General features: G+C 41.8%; 1 protein-coding gene across 15 annotated transcripts in view; it reads left to right on the top strand.

Annotated features, from left to right (window-relative positions):
* The window catches only part of NTMT2 (N-terminal Xaa-Pro-Lys N-methyltransferase 2), a 70,475-nt gene that overhangs the window by 30,126 nt on the left and 20,349 nt on the right, over positions 1 to 20,000 (top strand). For 5 of the 15 annotated variants that reach the window (XR_012043553.1, XR_012043554.1, XR_012043555.1 and 2 more), the window contains exons 3-9: positions 3,792 to 4,041; positions 6,693 to 9,381; positions 10,182 to 10,389; positions 14,139 to 14,266; positions 15,151 to 15,345; positions 16,856 to 17,016; positions 18,214 to 18,327. Coding sequence is in view for 8 of the 15 variants with exons in the window: in XM_072868718.1 (XP_072724819.1) it covers positions 2,020 to 2,049; positions 3,792 to 4,041; positions 6,693 to 6,967 (555 nt within the window). In the remaining 7 variants the exon portion in view is untranslated. Of the gene's footprint in view, positions 1 to 1,919; positions 2,050 to 3,791; positions 4,042 to 6,692; positions 10,152 to 10,181; positions 10,390 to 14,138; positions 14,267 to 15,150; positions 15,346 to 16,855; positions 17,017 to 18,213; positions 18,328 to 20,000 lie in introns of those variants that run through there. The other 10 variants (XM_072868718.1, XM_072868716.1, XM_072868717.1 and 7 more) reach the window with 6 other exon arrangements.

The raw sequence follows: 20,000 nt of genomic DNA, 5'->3' as shown, positions 1-20,000 counted from the left end.
AGTTCTGATCTGGTTTGTTAAAGCCTGTCCTCTTTTGAGATATAGTCAATTGATTATGTTACTTATGGTTTATTTTCCTTTCTTACTACTGCAATTTGAATCCTATTCGACCAGATACAGACATTTACTGGCTTTCTGTAGTAGTGACTTTATTGTAAAGCTAATTTGAGTTATGTCTTCCCAAGTTTATGGCTCTATGAATAATTTTTTTTTCCAATAAGGTGATCAAGATAGAAAAAAGCAATTTGCTTCACCCTAATATAAATTATACTTTCTTTTTTAAAGAGGAGTTTTAACAAAATCAGAAAATAGTAAAATTAGTTTCAGATCAACTTAACATATTTCACTTAATTTTTTTATTGTTTTACCCTCTGAAAAACTTTTACCTTTGTTTTCAAGATATGTCAGTTCCAAAACGAAAAATGCTGTTTCGAAATGAAAAGTTGACAAGTTATTTTTTTTTTCCTTGAAAGTCGTGAAAAAGAAGTATCTTGACATTTTCAACATTCTTTCCCATGTTTTTTGGCTATAACTATTCTCTAGCTTTGAAATATCAATTTCACAGAGAGTTTTATTCTTCCAAAACTTTGTTTTCTGGCAAAACTAGTGCTCCTTAAAAAACAGTTGCCCAGTTCCACTCAAATTACCCCTCTTGAGTTAGTTTGGCTGGTGTGGAAATGCCACACAGTGACATTTCCCTTACGTGACTAATGTTGCATACCTTCATGTATGGCATTTCTTAGCGTGATTCTTAGCACCACTGTAAACTGAGCTATGGATTTCTTTACCATTGGAGAATTTATCTTGCCTGGGCACATGGAAGGAATTACAGAAAGGACTAAGGACTTCACTTATACTTTAGCCTGTCTCCTTCCTAGGTGAGTCAAACTGAGTTAAAAGTGCCACTGTGCTCAAGTTAAGAGGTTTTATGTATGTGTGTGAGCAGAACTCAAACCAAGAGCAACATTACTTGAGCCAACAATGCTGTACAGACAAGCTATAGGATGTCTTAGGTACAGTAATACTTGAAGGGTTATCAGCAGAGCTATAGCACTGCATATTTATGGCAATGTATTAATGCCAGTTAAAGCCTTGACAGACACTGTGTTTTCAAGTGCTTAATCTGGAGGTAATGTGTAAAAAAGGAAATAAAGAAAACAAAGGAACCATTAATTCAGGAACAGTTGTGAGCTATAGCTGTGTGAAATAATACAGAGATTATATTAACTTTATAGGTCCCTTTCTGCCCTAAGCCCTTTCTCCCTTTCTTGTCCTCAGATCACCTGCCTGACTGGTTACTTGCTAAATAAAAAGCTTCTCAAAAGTGATTTTTCTCCTGTTTGATCAGGGGGATGAAACAAATGTTGTTGAAAACCTGATTTTTAGTTTTTTTTTTTTAATTTAGAAACAAACCCACTGTGATTTTTATCTATTTCTTGAACTCTGATTTCTTTTTTATCCTACGTATCTACACTGCCTACCTGCCCTTCCAAGACCTGAAGTAGCACCAGGAACATATTCCACAGCTCTTTTATCCCTAAGGAAATTTGTGAGTGCCCTATTTAGCTTTACAGAAGAATTTTTGGGTGTGTGTGTGTACTAAATGATAGTGATTCTGAGTAATGGGAAGCAGGTAATCAGAGTAGCAGTCAATCTTAAATTTTGAAGCCTGTTCTGACTTAAAATTTTCACTTATACTATTTTTTTAAATAAGGAGTCTGATTTTCACTCAATTAGGCTTTTGGGAAAATGATTGCCTTCCAAAGAAAATGTTAATACCCTGTCAAAGCTCTGAGCACTTCCAAACTGAAAATATATTAGCTGAACATGGAATTATGTCAACATTTTCATTACAAACGGAGCCGTGGTGCTTCACAGGGCTTCTCAACTGACTGCCTGATGCTCTTGCTCCCTTTCAGCAAAGTGTGGGATCAAGCTTCATCTCCCATGATTGTTCCCTTTCCTTCTTCTCGATGGCAAGTGGAGATGTGTCATCAGAGGTCCTTGCTGTGACGCATCATGGGAGATGAATTCCCTGTTTCAAGTGAGGTACTGTGACTATAGGTTCTCTGAAATACAAATGTCAAAGAAGTTACATAGCTTTTTGCCAAATTCTGTTAGTTGTTTTGGTAAATCATCCCGGTTTTCTTACCAGCTTTCTCAAAGATTTTTACTTAATCACATCAGTGTAGGCCTGTATGTATCTGCCAGCAAACAATATGGAAATCCACTTTGTAAAGATCCAAGACACAGATCCTTCTCCTTCCATGAACTCCCTGTTACAGCTTAGTCTGGTCCTCAGTAAAAGCCACATGCTCCTGAGTGCAGCCTGTGAATGAAGAATGGCTCACATTTTCTGGCTAACTACAAACAGGTAGTCTCCAGAGTCCAATAGGTTTGAAGGCTTGTGGACTCTTGCACACATCGGGAGATTAATCTTCCTAGGTATACAAATTGGGACCAGCAGCCCTAGAGACTGGCAAGAGCCTTTGAGGTCCTTGTGCTCTTTCTACAGTTACTATATGTAACCAGATGCTCAGCCGGGCTATTCATAGTCATGTCATTGACAGTACTGTCCTTTGACCTTAATAATCAACTGAATTACCCACCGAAGCAAGGCCAAAAAAGCAGTGAGTTACATGATTTATGCTTGGTCATTACAGAGGGGGTCTTCCAATAAGCAGGAAGAGCAAGACTCTTCCTGGGCTTATTTCCTTTAAGAGCAGTGAAGTTGCAGCAGGGACTTTGGCCCATAGCTTTCACTTCAACACTCAGTTCCAGGGGACAGGGAACAGGTGTTTACATTTGCTTTTAACATATTTGTTTAACAGATAACTTTGGCCAGGGGAGCTCCAATCCCACAGTCAGTGCATGTACAGACTTCAAATTTCTGTTTTACAGAATAGCAGCAGGCTCTTAAGAGCCTTTTTATAGCTAGAATGGAAGCTTTAGGGGTGAAATACAGCTTTCATTATAAAGCTCCTTTTACAGTGACTCATTATTTTCTCATAGACATAACCTTTGTGCCACATTTTTTCATGTCTGATCTCTGTCCAGAGATGATATTTATGAAGAAAAAAAGAACAGTTAAGCAAAATCTACTAATCATCCCTCGTCTCTATGCCTAAAAAAGAGATTCTGTATATACTCCAGTCCAAACTTTTTGAGTTGTCATAAGTTACCTACAACTCAGCTTCGAATGAAAGATCTTCATTCAAACACAACTTGTTTTGAAAACTGCACTCTGATCCCGAGGATGCTGTGTATCTGCAGAGATGTCCATGGGCACCCTGGGAGTTCTGTGCTGCAGAAGTTACTTCTTGCATGCAGTATTTGGTGTATGCTTACTTTTTTGTTAGGCCTTTACAGGGCTCAGAATGAGGCTTATCTAGCCACGTAGTTGGCTGTGAGGTATGCATATTTGACAGATGAAGTTGCAAGGACTTTACAAAGACTAGTGGATCTTCTGAGAAAGCTAGGAGCTTGTGAAAGATTATGTCTCTTCTTATACCAAGCAAAAACTTACTGTACAGCCACAAATGCAGGGCTGCAATGAGGAAGTCCCATCAGCAGCAGCCTGGGAACATAGCAAGGCCAGCTTGGCTCACACATAGGTACCCAAAGCTGTATTGATACTGTCCCAGGTTCTTACCAGTCTTGCAACAGCCCTGCACAAATAAGGAGACAAGACACTAGGCTTGGTGGACTAAAGGCCATAGAGGGTAACACAGTTGCTATGATCTTTCAGGTGGTATTTTTCAGATTTCAAATTATTTTCTTGTATCCCACAGGGGGTGGGGAAAGCTGGCACCAACCGCGCCCTGGACTGCGGTTCTGGGATAGGTCGTATCAGCAAGCATGTCCTGTTACCAGTTTTCAGGAGTGTGGAACTGGTGGATATGATGGAGAATTTCCTGGCTGAGGTCCCGAACTACCTGCAGGGCAAGGAGGACAGAGTAGAGATGTATTATTGCAAAAGCCTCCAGGAATTCACTCCAGCCGCACAAAGATATGACGTCATCTGGATTCAGTGGGTTTCAGGTTAGTTCAGCATGATTCATCCAGCCCAGCATCTTGGAGAACTATACAGCCTTTGCTAAAGTTCATGTTAAAAGAATGGTGCAGCTGTAAAAGGAGGTTCTCACATCTTTGGGACTGCTTCCTAAAATCTCACAAGAGACTTCTGAGAGTTCTCCCCAGCCATATGCACAGTGAGTACAAATCAAGTTGGTTTTCTTCAGGTCACGTCTGGGAGGAAGGTACATGTTCTTGGAGAGTAGCCCGCATGCTAAGGTGCAGCTGAGGAGCAGGCCTTATATATGGGTTTTCTTGAGCAGGAATTCTCCTTCTTAGTTGCCTGTGCTGCAGACAGATACATGGGGTTGGCCTCACCTGTGAGCAGGGATTTCTGAATCTGGTGATTATCCAGACTTGGGGTATTTCAGGAAACAATTGAAAAAAGCCGTAGTGAAATCACCAATACCTATAAACCAGATCATGTCTTATACATGCACTGATGCTTATCAAACAGGTTCACCTAGCTATACCCCACAGTACCCCCTCATATAAGCAGTATCTGCTTCTTCTGCAGCCACCCCAGTGAATGCCCTGCAGCATTAAGACCAGCAGACCAGCAGACCAGCATTAAGACCATCATATAATGTGGGCTATGTTCCTCACCAAAAAAAAAAAAAGTTCTTAATTTTTTCTAGAAAACCTGCTGCAGTGCCTAACTGTCCTTCCAGAAAGATTTTCTCCTAATCTGTGAACCTAGGTGTCCATGGTGCAGTTTCAGCTGGCAGAAGTCATTATTCTAAAGCACAAGAGGAGGCCTGAGCAACTCCTTCTCTCCAAAACCCTGGAGATGGTTTCTTGCTAGGCAAAAATAAAGGTAAAGGTTAGCACAGGAGATGGTTTTATTCAGGAACACTTATTTGTCCTCTACACATAGTCTTAAAAATTAATGAAACTGAGCTTCTTGGAACAGGTTTTTATAGCTGTACAAGAGATTGCTTCAGAACAGTATCATTTTCCTTTGTATTTTTGCTTTTCTTGAATAACCAGTCATTGCAGTAAATGTAGCTCCTGCCTCATCTTTTGAGCAAATCTGAGTCAATGATGTGAGACCGAATGAACTAAGACTTGTCTGACACTGTGCTGATCAGCTATGTGGCTGCTAACGAAGGGAGCGTATGCCTTTTCTTTAGCACAGACACAGATCTGAATCTCCTTTCTCCATCAATTTCAATGAAATATGTAGTGATCTTAAGCATTAATCAAACTTCTACCCCTATCTTGAATTTGGCTGAAATATGCCAACAAGCTCGATGCTTTTTGGTGGAGCAAGGGCAGGACTGTCTGGTAGAAAGCAACACTGTGAAGATCTAATTTTCTTAGGAAACTAGGCTAAAACCTAAGTTAAGAGAACGTTAAGTTACAGATTAGGTATTGAAAAGCTTCAATGAATCTTGCCGATGTGATCTTGATTTGTCTTATGTATGCATAAGTATATGAGCCCAGGCTGTTATTTTATGAAAAAAATAAAAATGCAAGTTTACATTTAATATAGAAATTACCATTTTCCTTCAACTTGAAAGGTATTCAGCTTTAGGCTTTGGGGCTTTTTTTCTTTTTCTTTTTTTTGGGGGGGCGGTTAAAGAAACCTGACATACTATGTCAAAATGTGGTTTTGAAATGACAACTCCCATTTATAAAAGTTTAAGTCTTCCATCAAGAAAACTAAATATTTTGACTAGAAAATACAAATGATTACTTTTTTCAAGTTTTTCATTCAGTTTCTGACCACCTGTCCTTGTTAATTCATTTTAGATGTTTCACATGTGAGAGTTCTCATTTTGCTCTTCTCTGAGCCCTGCACTACTGATCTCAACAGAAGTATTGATCTTTGAGAAGGATAAAAAACACAATCTGAAGAACGTATTGAAAAAGTACTATTTTTAAATATATATGGTATATGCAGAAATCACGACAGTATGGGGTAATATAAAGAATTTATTTAGCAGTTTGGAAGGTCTTGCATTCCTCACTGGATCTTTGATCCAGAACTCCTTTGATGGGTACATAATGTTACACAAAGTTATAGAGATCTGTAGCATTAAAAGACGGAAGGGACTGTTAGATTATCTAGTTTGACCTACTCTATATCACAAGCAGTTATATTCATTCCTTTACCCTTGTACTGAGCCAGTAGTTTGTGTTCAATTAAAACATATCTTGAGAAATTCAACCACGCTTGATTCGAGGACTTCAAGAGGTGGTAAACACCACTTCTGTTGGTAGTTTCCAATTGGTAATTACTTACACAGTTAAACAGTTGTCACTTATTTCCAGTATGAGTTTGTTTGGCTCCAGCTTCCTGCCACTGATTCTTATTATGACTTTAACCACCAGATTAAAGAACCCTTCAGCACCCAGTATTTTCTGCAGTATTCCCATTGACTTCTGTCCACATCTGTTGCTGCTACTAATATGGATCCTAAATATTGACTTGAGTTTGTAACTGTTGATCTCGTTGATTTGCCCAAGATTTCATAATTAAATCTGGCAGGACTAGAACTTCTCCTGCAATAAACAGGGTGTGGAGACTCAGATCAAGGCACCATTCTAATGTGTACAGGAGGAGTCTGTTTGAATGGTTAATAGTGATCTATTTTCCATCTTTTCATCTGTAGGATATCTGACAGATAAAGATCTCCTGGAGTTTCTCATCCGGTGCCAGAATGGCTTGAGGGATAATGGCGTTATCATTCTCAAGGACAATGTAGCCAGGGAGGGCTGTATCCTGGATTGTCTGGATAGTAGCGTGATACGAGACCTGAACATCCTCCACAGCCTGATTGAAATGAGCGGACTCACCATCCTACGAGAGGAGAGGCAAGAGGGATTCCCTGAGCAGTGCGTCCCTGTCTGGATGTTGGCCATGCAGAAAGGCCCTGGCCATTCCTGATTGCATAGTGAGACTGCGGAGACTGGACTATGGATGAACCACAGGACTGGGAAGGAGAAAAGCATCTACAAGAATCCTCCTAACCATGCACTGCTACAACTACAACTCTAGGGCAGCAACTCCTAAAGGATCAGGAGAGAATTACAATTGAGCCAGATCCTCCAGGGAATAGTCTACTTCTAAATGCTGCCTGCTTTGTCATTCTCTTCATTTTTAAAAGCCTTTCTAACAGCTGCTTGTAAGATCTCTCTTTCATTAAGGAGTCAATACTGGACAAAACTCAACTAATATAAAATAATTAGGTCTGAAGTTTCTGTAGTGGGTAATACGTTTTGGAGTGTTCTGTATGAGGTGTTAACAAATAAGCCTGGTTTTTACTATGGCACTTAAATCTTCTTGGAATTTAAGAAGGATCTGTCAGATCACTGAAGCAGGAAATTCAAATAACTTCTGGAAAACCTAACCCAAATTTTGACTGTCATCACTATCTGTACTGTAAAATATTTAAACCAAAAATGTAAGGAAAGTTTTATCCATTTGTTGGCATCAGCTATGCAGTTTATTTATTTTTTTGCATTTCTGTCAGTTTGGACAATAAGACAACCTGGTTAATTTTCCATCTTTAGGAACTACTTTATCTTCCTGATGTTTCTGCCATAGAACAATAGTGGTGCATAAGGGTTTTCGCACTCCAGGGGAATACTTAGATGACAAATATATGCATGTTTGCATTGAAATTTTGTGAAAAGATTGCCCCACAAATTACATTCTGGAAAATATTTTTTCAAAATGTTCACAGTGGAAACCACTTGAAAGCTTCTTTTTGTTATTCATACCAGTGTAAACTTCTTTCTTTCCCACATTCAGAACAAGTCTGGCACCATATGCAGAGCTAATGGGATTTCATGGGGTGTTAATAGTAAGACTGTAAGAAGAACTAATACAGTATTGTATTAATTAACAACTGTACTAAACTGCAGAGGGTGTTAGTGTAACCCAAAAGCATCTATGATTTATATTCAAACAGCAGCTGTATAAGCCTGGATTTGAAAATACACACATACCATCTCCTTAAGGCTCACAGAAATTACACATTGAGATTCTTGTCCTCTTCATATAGGCACAGAAAGTGCTGTGGGAGGACAGAAGTTCATTTCGCAAAAAAATTCAGAATTTGAAATTCTGCTTCATTCTGAATGAGGACGAGAAGGGAGAATTTTGAAATTCTTTATGAGGGAAAACCACAGAACCACAGAGTTTTCCAAGTTGAGAAAAAATTTTCATTCAGACAAAATCAAATGTTTCTTTTGAATTCAACTTCTAAAATAATTTGCACTTAAAATATTATTACATGCAGTAAAAAAGCAAATTAAATATGGCTTGTTCAAAATTTTTGAAATTAATGATAACGTTAGAATGGACTGTTCTGACTCTGTTAGAATTTTTATCGCATTTTATTCCCCTGAAATGCAATTCTGGCAAAACTTATCAGACTTTTTGAAGAGTTGCATTATGATGACAAACCTCCATCTTCTCATGGAAAGGGGTTCTATTAAACATCCTCCACATGACTGTAGGCACAATTGTCTGTGTCAAATATTGTCATCTGTGTTAGATTAACTCACATAGAAGCCTGAAGATAATGAGATCAGGGAACCTCTCAGCTGGATTTTAGTACACTTTGCCATCCTTTGATAACAAATCTCCAGTTTTGGTTTTAATTGCATAACTCATCTTCTCTAGCAATATGGTTGCATATGTTGAGAATTTCCAATTTATGGCAGAGGGCTTCCTGCCATCAAATCTTACCGAATAATTGTTCTCTTAATGTGCCATCGCTAATTGTAGCGTTAAGGAAAGAAAACCTGGTGATTTGGTGAATATTCTGGCGTGTCATATAACCCAGAAACCTATGGTTCCCATGACACAGATGCTTCTGGAATGTTTTGGCTAATTCTTCCATTCTAACCAACTGGTAATGGATGTAAATTTAGTATATAACATTGTTAAAAACCCTAGGTGAACACTTACATTCTGGAATTGTCCCCAGAACTAAGTGCTTCAAATTACCTTTAAGCCACTACAATGCTTTCATTCTGCCAAGGCTGCTAAAAGCTGGTGTGGTCTTTGCATGCATATGAGTATGTGCAGATATCTGAAGGATACCCAGCCATTTGTTTTACAGGAAAGAGGCATCAGTCCTATAGTTAGTAACACTGGTTAGCAATAACGGTGAGAATATAACAGGAGAATATTTAAAAGGCCTTTATGTGTTACAAATTAATTTGTCCTTCACCATTTTTTCTTCCAGCCAGAGACATCTGCCAAGGTGCAGAATACTTGGGGACTGCTGGAGATCCTATTACAATCGTGTCTGTAGCAGGCATATCTGAATGGTGTTGGTCACTACAATGGTGAGAGAACAGCATTGTGGAAATAGGGAATTAAACAATTTTATACAAATCTAAACAGCTGCCACATCTCACAGGACAGAATATATCAGCTGTTCACTTACACACCAGAGTGGGTGCAGTTCAGTAATGAGAGACATGGTTCCAAGATGGACATAGAATGTAAAGTGGTTTAGGATGAAAGGTAGAATATAAATGACTGGTATTGTTATCAGTGAAATACATTTTTCAAGGTAAAAATGTTCTTCCTGTATTTTGTACATCTTTCCTATTTGAATTTCCAGAATACATATACATAAACATGTAATGAAAATTGGTTCCCTTAACTGTGTGAGAACAGAGACAAGTAAAATCTTAATTTAGTAGAAAAAAGCATATTTCATGATTCCCACATTCCTGGAAATTAATGTTTCATGGCTATGTTGCTTCCACAGTAAAATATTAAAGCTTTTCTGGTGACATAATGAACCTCAAGAGTAAAGAAACACAAGCCCTCCAGGGGCTTAAATGCATGAGATGATTGCTGCAGACTGAATAATATTTTGGTTTCTTCCTTTTCCAAGGTATATTTTAATTCAAGAACTCCCAGTCAACCAGTGTAGGCCACCCTTAAATGTTCATGAATTTGGGTAAGGGCCATTCTTGGCTTAAAAGTTCAGGGCTCTCTGGACTTTACCATAGTATATAATAATGAATCACAAATTTCAAACAGAAGATCTTGCTTAGAAATCATCTATATATCAGTTGCTCTTTGGTGTTCAAAGACTGGATAATCCACAAAGTTGCTCTACCTCAACTTTCAGGTTATTTAAACCATGCATTTAAAGAAGTCTTGAGCTCATCAGACTGCACTGCGAGTTTGAATCGTCCCATTTGTTTGGTTCTCATTTAAGACTTGTTCCCGATCCCGACGTTACCAGAAATTTAATCCAAGATCAAGATCCTGGCTGAGCCAAGGTTCACAGAACATTCAGGGTGCTTCAAGCTCAAGCCCTCATTCACCACCAGCAGGTAATTAGTGAAATACCCAATTAGTCCTTCAATCAGATGTTTCTCTCAGGCAACCACTACTCAAGTAAACACTTAGCCAAAGTGCAGTAAAGCCCACTTCTGCCATGTCACTACCAAACCTCTTGGTAATGCTTGGTTTCCCCATATCAGGTCCAGTGCTTCTATTCTGTGTGACTGAAGGCCACTTATTATCTTTATTATATGAATGTGAGGTTCCTTGCAAAAGAGATCCTCAAGCCCTGACAGTAGCCCCCAAATGCTACTGCAACCCGAACAAAATGTAAGGAATCAATTATTACAGCAGCCTGAACAGCAATCCCAACTGTGCAGCTCCAGCAACCATCAAAGCTCAAGCTGTTCATGTTCCGAAGGCAACTCAGACATTACAAATGTCCTTTCATTCCTAATTGGAAGAGAGAGCCACCATTTTGAAACATACCGCTGAATGGATGTTCTAAAATACTTTGTTTCAGAAATACTGAAATGATCATATAAAATATTTTTAGTTTGACTTTCTTGTTTGGATGTTTATATAATCTAGTCTAAACTGACGTGTTATGTGAGATGATAATATAATACATGATACAGTATTGTAATAGTTGAAGTGAAACATCAGTTTCCTACAGAATATGCTAATAAAATTAGCACATTCCCTGCCCCCAAATTTAGTGAAACAAGTCAGCAATTTCCAGAGGAAACAGTCATTTCAAGAGGAACAGTCCTGTCAAGAAGTATTTGCCCAAGCTCTTTTTCTCCAGACATATCCCATCCATTCAGGCAGCTTGCAGTGTGCCTGGTCTAGGGAGCAGACACTTTAGGTTCTTTGACAGGCAAGAAAAAGAAACTGGCACCTCCAGAGCAATTCACACCACCTCAGAGCTGAACTGGCTTGAAATAAGAGAGTGTCCCGTCTCCTTGGTGGTTGTACAGTGGGAATGAAAGTGCATCCTTGTTATAACCAATTCAGCATCTTCATTGTTAATGTCAAACAAGTGCAGCGTGATCTGAGGAGCTGTGACTGTCAAAACCAGAAAAAGGCATGGACTTGGATAACCAAACACCCATTAAAAATCAAAGTCATGGTACCGGGGCACTACATTAATGGGAGCAATATATCAACTGCATAATGCCACCAGACAAAAGCTTTGCCAGTTATTCCACTGAGTGCCCTGAGTACCTTTACACCATTCACTTGTTTTTTCCATTCTCTTAATCCAGGCTCCCCAGAGCGTTTACAATGGCATATCAGACAGTAGGCCTGTCCAGAGGAACTTGACTGTTATGTGTGATTAAAACCAGTTGTGTTGCATCCCATCCCTCTTCTCTTCCTTTGATGCTTCTTCCAACTTGCCAAGAAAATCCCTCCTCCACTTGCCAAAAATGATTTGTTCTCTGTGGACATCACCACATCTCACTGAAGTAAAACAGATTACCTTTGATTTTAAGAGGAGGTAATTCTGTTTATCTGAGAGCAATAACAACACGCTGTATTTCAAACATACAGGTTAATACCTGTCTCTTTCAATTGATGTCAAGTAGGCACTCCTAGACCTTTGTACCAAACAAAGCTCACGTTCTCATCACCTCCATAAATAACAATATTTGTATGACACTATACATCCCTAGACCTTGAAGCATGCATTATCATCATGTTCAGGATAAGGAAACTGAGGCACAGAAGGATGATCTGGGCCACATTACAGCTTTACCTGAGTGGTAGCTGTGAGTGATTAACACCACAAATCAGGCCACTACAGGAACTACAGAGTGTTTTTCAGGCAGACATAAACTTATTCTGGTTGTGCTTGGAGCAGATTGAAACAGCATGGTTGTTGTTAGCCTGCTTATTAGGCCAACCTGATATGTCCTGCAAAGAGAGGGCTCAGGCTGAACATTGTGCTCGTGAACATAAACAGCTTCTGTTCCTTTCAAAGCATTGGAAGAACAACCTGGTGTATGCCTGCAGCAAAAATAAAAGACAGAAAATTGGTGGAAAGTCTCTCTTCCCTGTATCTCTCTTCCAAAAGTGTTGAATTTGCAGGCATTTCAACCTGTTCTGGTATTTTCAGGTTCCTGAGACTAAGGTTTTTAGAGACATTTGAAGATGCAGAAGTCCTATAAGTGCACTGTGGCTTAGTAGATACCTATTGGTGTCTTTGAATGCCTGCAAGTCTCTGAAGATCTGGCTTGTAGGAACCTCAGCTTCACACAAGACTACATTTTCAGAATTATCTAGGAGACCAGATTTGAAAGCATTTAAGTGCCTGCCAGTGGAGGTAGGCATCTAGAGGGATTTCTAAAGCATTTGTCCAATTCAGTCAAAGTTTAGCATCAGCCTGTCTTTGAAAACCCCTCAGGGAGATGTAGGCATCTTGGGTACCAATAATCTCACTTGATTTGAGACACCTAAATATAGATGTCTCATCTAAGATAATTGTCTAGGCTCTCTTTGCAGTCAGTGGAGAAAAACTGGCCCATGCAGGAGACATTCATGGCAGGCCCATGCATCCATCCCATTCTGGATAGATGCATTAAAGATGCAAGCAATAGCAAAGTCCTTCTGAAAGCTCTGTTCAACTGTACCACTTTACAGTGACTTGAACTGATTTGTGGGTACATTATGCCTGATTGTTCTCCTCTCCCTAACTTCTGACAATGCCCTGTGAATGTAAAATCCTGATTCAGAGACCGCCTCTTCCAGATCTGTAGCAGAGATTCCCAAAGAGTGGCACACATGCCACAAGTGCTGTCAAGCATCTACAAAGTGGTACACAACACTTTCTGAGCAGCCTTCTATGTGCACATGCAGCCTGACGCTGCTGGCAGCAGCCTCAGTTCCTGCTGCCACTGCTGCTGGGGCAATACTCTAGCGTGGAAATCCTCCCACACTCCTCCAATAACAGAGTAATAAACATACAGCATCGTCAACTCCAGAAAGTCAAAAACCACAGATCTAGCTTCAAAATCTTTGGAAGATTTCTGTGTGTGTATACACACATGGTTAACAGTTTTACAGATGTATATGCATACATGTGGTATATATGCAGTTTGTATTAGCCAAGGTGACCTGTGGTCCTTGGAATACGCGTGGCTTGCCAGCTTTTCACAAGGCATCTGCTGCAGTGGAGCAGGGGCCACTATGTAATGTGGATCCCCAACCACACAAATAAATGGTCCAGCACTGTTTGCCAAGGCAACTGTTGCTGGATCCGCATTGGATGTCATCTGCTCAACCTGGTTCCATATCCCTTGGGTGACACCTGGCATGTCTCACTTGTAAAACCCACTCAGATCTGCCCTAGCCTCTTTGAGTTATGTTGCTTGTATCTCAAGCCTCTCACTCATGTGAGGATTTTGTAATGTGGTACATAGGATCAGCTAAGATGACCTAATGACCTTGTGGCTCCCTTCTCAATGGCTGCATGTAATCACAGGGCACACCAGGTGTGAGATGCTTCTCACCTAATTTGGACATCTAAGAGACACTTGTCGGAGGTTAAGGTAATTGTCAAGACTTCCCATGATTGTCACTGGGGAAAGATCAGCTCCTCCCAGAAAGCTTCTTCCCTCCTGCGATGGTTATCCCATATACTCAACTGTAGAAGGAGCCTACAGGACTGTCTTGGGTTCATACAAGTCATTCTTAGGTGTTTGAGGTGAGATGAATTCTAGTTCGAGTGTATGGGAATTCACGGACCCCGCTGTGAGACCAGTCTTCAGTGCATTCAAGTCTGTTCTTTCTCCTGCAGATGCGGAACTTGGATCTGCAGCCCCAGCTGTAAAAACCTTACAACTCTGAAAGCTTCTACTGAGGACCAAAGTGAAGGTTGTTGGAAATTACTCCATCTTGGACCTTTTAGCATTTTCCTTTCAGAAGGTACGGGCACGGATACTCCTGAACACTCAGTGGAGTACAAAATTATACTGATGTTCGGCTTGCACCTCCCCCCGATAGACATGATACGAGTTTCCCGAGGGGTGCTTTTTGCACTCTGGATTGATCGGTTTACCAATGAGCCAGGGCTGACCCTCTGTTGGGTCTCATTAAATAACACACTAGTTTTATTTATGGATCAGTACATGTGTGCATTGCTAAATAAACAAGTGGCTTCTCCTAAAATCAGGGTATCATTGGCAAACTCTTAAAAATCCAACCCATAAAATAAACAGACTCCAGGAGTTACCTGTGACTCCCACCACTGCAGTAACTTCAAGGTAACAAGAAGTCAATAAACCCCCATCAACAAAATCCCCACTGGGATCCAGCAGCTAAGACTCTGAAGCAGCAGTCATCAAGAGAAACTAAGTGATTCAGTAAAACATTTACGTTCCCAGAGGAACCATATTTGGGCTGCCTTGTTTGGTGAGAGAGGCAGCCCTGACCACTTGCCAAAGGCAAAATGTAGGCCATTGAAGAGGGTCCTGGTTGGATAGCATCTGTAGAGCCACTCTGCTATCCAACTTGCTCCTTGCCTGTGATTAGGCTATGTATCATCCCTAGCTGTCTAGATGCCAAGGCACAGGGACCCTGAGCAAGTGAGTACTTTCTCACCCTGCACTAAGTCATTTCACTGCTCAGGTAGGAGTCAGTCTCCGTCTTTCTGTTCTCCTAGATCTTGCAGATCCCCAAACTGATGTCTGATAGCACCTTCAGTTTGCAGCATGCAGTAATTCTGATTTCAATGGGCAGAGCAAACCCTGCCTTTGCCCCAACGTAGCTGAGATCAGTAACTAATTATCTCTTTTTCTGGGCTCTTTCAGCACAGGCAGCTTTGTCCTGTCTCCCCCAACAGACTCCATTCTCTACAGCAAGGAGAGAAATACCACCTCACAAAAGATGGCTGAGCACATCATTGCGGTGATCCAAACCAGCCATGCAACAGCCAGGACAGGTGCACGTACTGAACAGAAAGGATTTAGGAACCAGTGGACTACTTTCCGTCGCTGCCTTCTCAGGTAGACAGATCTACTTACAGTCAGGCTTTTATGGCCTCCAGCATCTCAGCATCAGAGCATGTTATAATAATTTGTACATTGATCCTTTCCACCCCACTGTCAGGTGGGGAAGGTCTAGTTAGCTTCATTGCATGTATGGGAACCCCACAAAGCAGAGATACATTCATCTCGGTTTATTTCAACTGTTTAGTCCAACTGGTTATTACAACTGCCTAATAATCAGGGAAGCAAGGCCAGTACCTCTGCATGACTTTTCAGTCCATCCAATGCTAGTGGACAAATCTGACATTAGGAATATCCTGTCTCTCTCTGCTGATTAGTGATTTGGTCTTCAGCTGGGACGATATGCCTAATGTTAAATGTGAATCTCACCTTGAGGGAAGAGGGGCCTTAGAGAGTTGTACGCGTTAGAGCAGGGAACAGAACCTAGCTCTCCTTAGTTACAGCTATGTGCTCATACCACTGAGCCATTTTCTGTCTTATTTGTGTAAACGGAGGGGATTTGGGTTTCCAGCATGGTAAACAAGGATTTAACTACTTCCTCCTCCCAAATAACTTTCCCTGAAATTAACAAGGTAAACAGAGCCCTCACTCTCAAAAAAGCCTTTCTGCTTGGTGTTGTTTTTGTAACTGATCCTCTGCTGGAAAACAAGCAACTCAAATTTCTGCTAAAAACAACCCAAGGGAACCTCTAACAATAACATTACAAGCAGTCTTATACCCTGCTCCACTTGGTCCTGTGACAGAAGAGTGGATACCCACCCATGGATAGGTTTGTAATCCTGCATGATAAAGAAGCGCTAGGGCAGCTGGCAGCACACAGAGAGCGGCATAGAGTGCCTCACTCCCTGCCAGCTTTGTGCCCTGCTTGTCAAACAAGAGTGGACAGAGCAGCATCTAGCACCTGGGATCAGGAGCCACAAAGCAGCTGTGGCCTCATGCTGGGCATGTGTGAGTTGCAAAGGTGGTGGCAGGAAAGGAGCGGGATGTTTGACATAGAAAGCAGGAGACTTGACAGGATGGAATATTTTCATCCTCAAACACCCCATTGTGAGAATGGCTTTCAAATAATGACATTTTAGGAAATAATGATCTTGTGTTTGTAGTTACCACCATTTAAGGCTTAACTGCACCATGAAGGTTAGAAAGTTGTTCTTTCAGGATGAAAATTCTCACATAACTAGAGAATGTAGAAGTGGCTCTCACCTGCCTTTGCAGATTGCGTCCTTCCTTTCTGTCCCATAACAATGAGTGCACACAAGTAGCCTGATGTATCCATAGAAGCACAGTGGCAGAAACCAAAGATCAAGACAAATGTGACGAGTAAGGAGGAGGCAGTCATAGACAGAGAATAACAGGGATTGTGCTACTCCTTTCTGCTGGGGAATAGCGAGAAACTTGCTGCCTATCACGTAGTCTAGGAATACGTGTTGGAACTGTGCCTTCTAAATGTCTTTACTTAAGGTTAGGCCTAAAAGCACAAAGCAGCTTACAGCACTTTCATTCATAGGTCTCAAAGGGTGCAGTGCAGAGAGGGGCATATGGTGATCCCTACTGTAGAACGGAAAACAGTGGCCCGGAGCATTGTATCACTGAGTAGCCAAGCTGGGAATCCCACCTGAATCAATCCTGTCTCTGGACAAAGCTGCCACTTCCCTATGAGTACAACAGGTAAGTTTTTCACAGTCTGGGGCTAGGTTTTCTTTGGCATGCTGTGTACCTTTCCTTCACAAGGGAGCTGAGAATGACAGCTAGCAACCAGCCCTCAGCCGGGGCCTCACTGCTGCTAGAGGCAGAGCAAGGCCTGCAAGGAGAGTGTCTTGGTACGGTAGGACGGGAGTTCCAGCCAGGACAGCTGAGGTGAAAATCCTGCACAAATCCATATGAGACACCCTTGCAGCTCAAGACATCCATCAGCTAATCCTCCCTTTGGCAATCTCCCCACTTACCCTTTCCATCAAAGGAGCTTGGATTACAGTGGCCACGGTCTTAATGAGTGAGACTCCGAACAAAGCTGGTTTCTCCAGGACAAAAAATAAAGTACTTTGCACTCTCTGGATCACCTTGCTTCTTAAGAGAACCAGGCATTTAAACTGTTACTGAGCCTCAGGAGGGAGGCGAGTACACCCAGGGAGCACACAGACGAGTTGGGGCAGAGAGAAGCTAAGTGCCTTGTCTCACGCCGCAAAGTAATCATGACCTGAGCTGGGCACAGAATCTGCATGTCCCACCTTGCAGGTTTTTGAGCAGATTGTGAGGCCAAGGTCCTGGCCATTCACTGTCACTACAGACCTAGTGGTGTTCTTTGGCAGAGGAAAGGTGTTGACTCACGTTTCCTGGCTGCACTCCAATTTGCCTGACTTTATTCTTGCTTTCTTAAATTCCTGCCCCACCCAACCAACCAGTTTTGACTGTTTGCTGATTCCCCCAATCGCGTGTTGCTAGTTGGTTGTGGAATGGCCCCTCTTTCACCCTGGAGCTCACTGCATTGTGTTGCTTAAGTGATCTCAGGTTGTAAGGTTATGACATTCCCTGTTCTGGAGAAGCACGTTTGCACGAACAGTTCCCCCCCTTCCTTTCCAGTCCTTGGAAGTGTGGCTGTCACAAGAAGGATGGTGGAGTAGGGTGGTCTCATGCGCTGTTGCAGAGCTGATGTGCTTAGAGAGGGCTTTCCAGTTTCTTGGTTCCTCTCATTGCTGTTTTCCTTGTAACTATTGGAACAAACTGCCCATGCCCCTCTAATCAAAGAAATGTGAAGTTAGCGAGAGGCCCCAAATACATTTCCTGGCAACAAGACAAAAGTAAGTCTACTGAGAAGTTTATGCAAAGAGAATATTTCTAGTATATACAGTTCTGTCTTGTTCTCAGATGCCCATACCAAAGCAATTACTGTACAGGAGATGCCGACTGGCTGGAAGAACCTGTTCATTCTGGGTCTGTAATGGAGTCTGTGAGGAGCTCAGCTTCCTGGTGTGGAAGAAGGTAAGTGTGTGTAAGGAAGGGAGGCTGGGACATGTTTATTTGGGAGGGTAACCTTTCTGGGCTGGGAGCCTACTTTTTAATTTATTTGGTGGTCCGGGAAAATTCGTCACATCACATTCTTCAGCTCCTATTTCCACTGAGGCAATTACGTCACCCCAGAGTCTTAGCTAGCTAACAGGGATGCAGCTGTATAAAGCGCAGGCTAGCCGTTTCATGATGGCAGCGATGCGGTTTGTCCCTAAGACAAACAAAGTTGCACAGGAGAGGGGAGACGTAGAAGTCTGGGTCCAGCCAGGGAAATGCAGATCCAAGGCCAGCTCTGAACTTCAAGCCAGCTCACGGATGGTTTTTTCCATGTCTGCTTTTACCTCACCCTTGAGCTCCTCACATCAGATCCAGAGACGCATGTGGCCCCTATGTTCCTGTAAGCACAACGGCTGCTATTTCTGGGTTCCTGGGAGAAATGCCCAGGACGACTACCAGGGCTTTCCAAGTGATAACTCCAGTGGTCTGAGAAGCATTTTGATGGTCTGGAGTTGCAGGGCATCTTGGCTTCTTGACAGCACTGTATTTTGCAAAACAAGGATGGCGGATCAAGGCCTGCAGGAGCTGGGGCAAAGACTGAGACACAGGGCTGTGGCAAAGTGCTGAGAGCTGAGTAAAGTGGAAGGGGAGAGCCCTAGAGTGTGGGGTTTCCACAGTAGAGAATCAGTAGGTCTTTTGTTCACATATTCGCTTTTTGGTGTCATCCTGTGTGCTAGCTTGAATACAGGAGAAAACTTGATGTCTGCTGGGTCACAACCCCTTGCTATTGCGTGCCTGGGTTCAGACTCTCAGTATTCAAAGGCATGTTGGGGTATTTACTCATGGAGTCTCATAGCACCTCTGAGAGGTGTCTGAGTACTTTACCACCTTTTCGCTTACAGCAGTGGTAAAGCAGTGTGGGGAATCGCCTTTCACAGCCAGAGAGTGCAGCAGTGTCAAAGCCAGGAGAAAACTTGGGAATGCCTGGTGCTCAGCTCACTGTGTTCTCCTCCAGACCCTGCTGCTTCCTCTGCAGAATGCTGAATCTGGTTCTGAACCCCATGTCCCATGTTTCTAGTCTATCTTTACACCAAAATCTTAACAGCAGTTTAAAACTGGCATAATTGATTTTGATAAAATGCATCTCTAAGCTCTTGCAGGCAGGGATTCTGTTTTCAAAAGCTGAACTGTTCCTCCTGCAGTGCAATGCAACCATACTCTCAGAGAGTTAATAAATCCATGCGTGCCCTTTAAAAGAAGAAATCAGGAGGATTTTTTAGACATTTTTAGGCAAAGGTTCTTTTTTTTTCATGCAGCCTCCTTGGTAACCAGTTAAAACAAATTCCTCTAGACTGTAAACTAGAGATAATGGAGTTCGCCTTTAATCTCGGTCCGCTACAGATCAAGTTACCTCTTAGAAATTACTTATCCTGGCCAAGCAAATGAATTGGAATTGATGTTCTTAATTGTTTTCTAAATTGCTGTTCCCCACTCCCTTCCTCCCCTTCTCTCCACACAGCTGTTTTGCATCAGAGTCTAGTCTAATGGGTACTGTCACTCACACGAGGGGGTGAAGTCATGTGGTCATAAAAGAGAAAGATTGGGGGAAGAGAGGGAAATACCACCCAGTGCATTATCTGGCTGTGACA

The sequence above is a fragment of the Ciconia boyciana genome, chromosome 7, assembly GCF_034638445.1.
Source record: "Ciconia boyciana chromosome 7, ASM3463844v1, whole genome shotgun sequence".
Taxonomy (NCBI): domain Eukaryota; kingdom Metazoa; phylum Chordata; class Aves; order Ciconiiformes; family Ciconiidae; genus Ciconia; species Ciconia boyciana.
The sequence above is the reverse complement of the archived record's forward strand: the minus strand, read 5'-3'. Positions and strand labels throughout refer to the sequence as shown.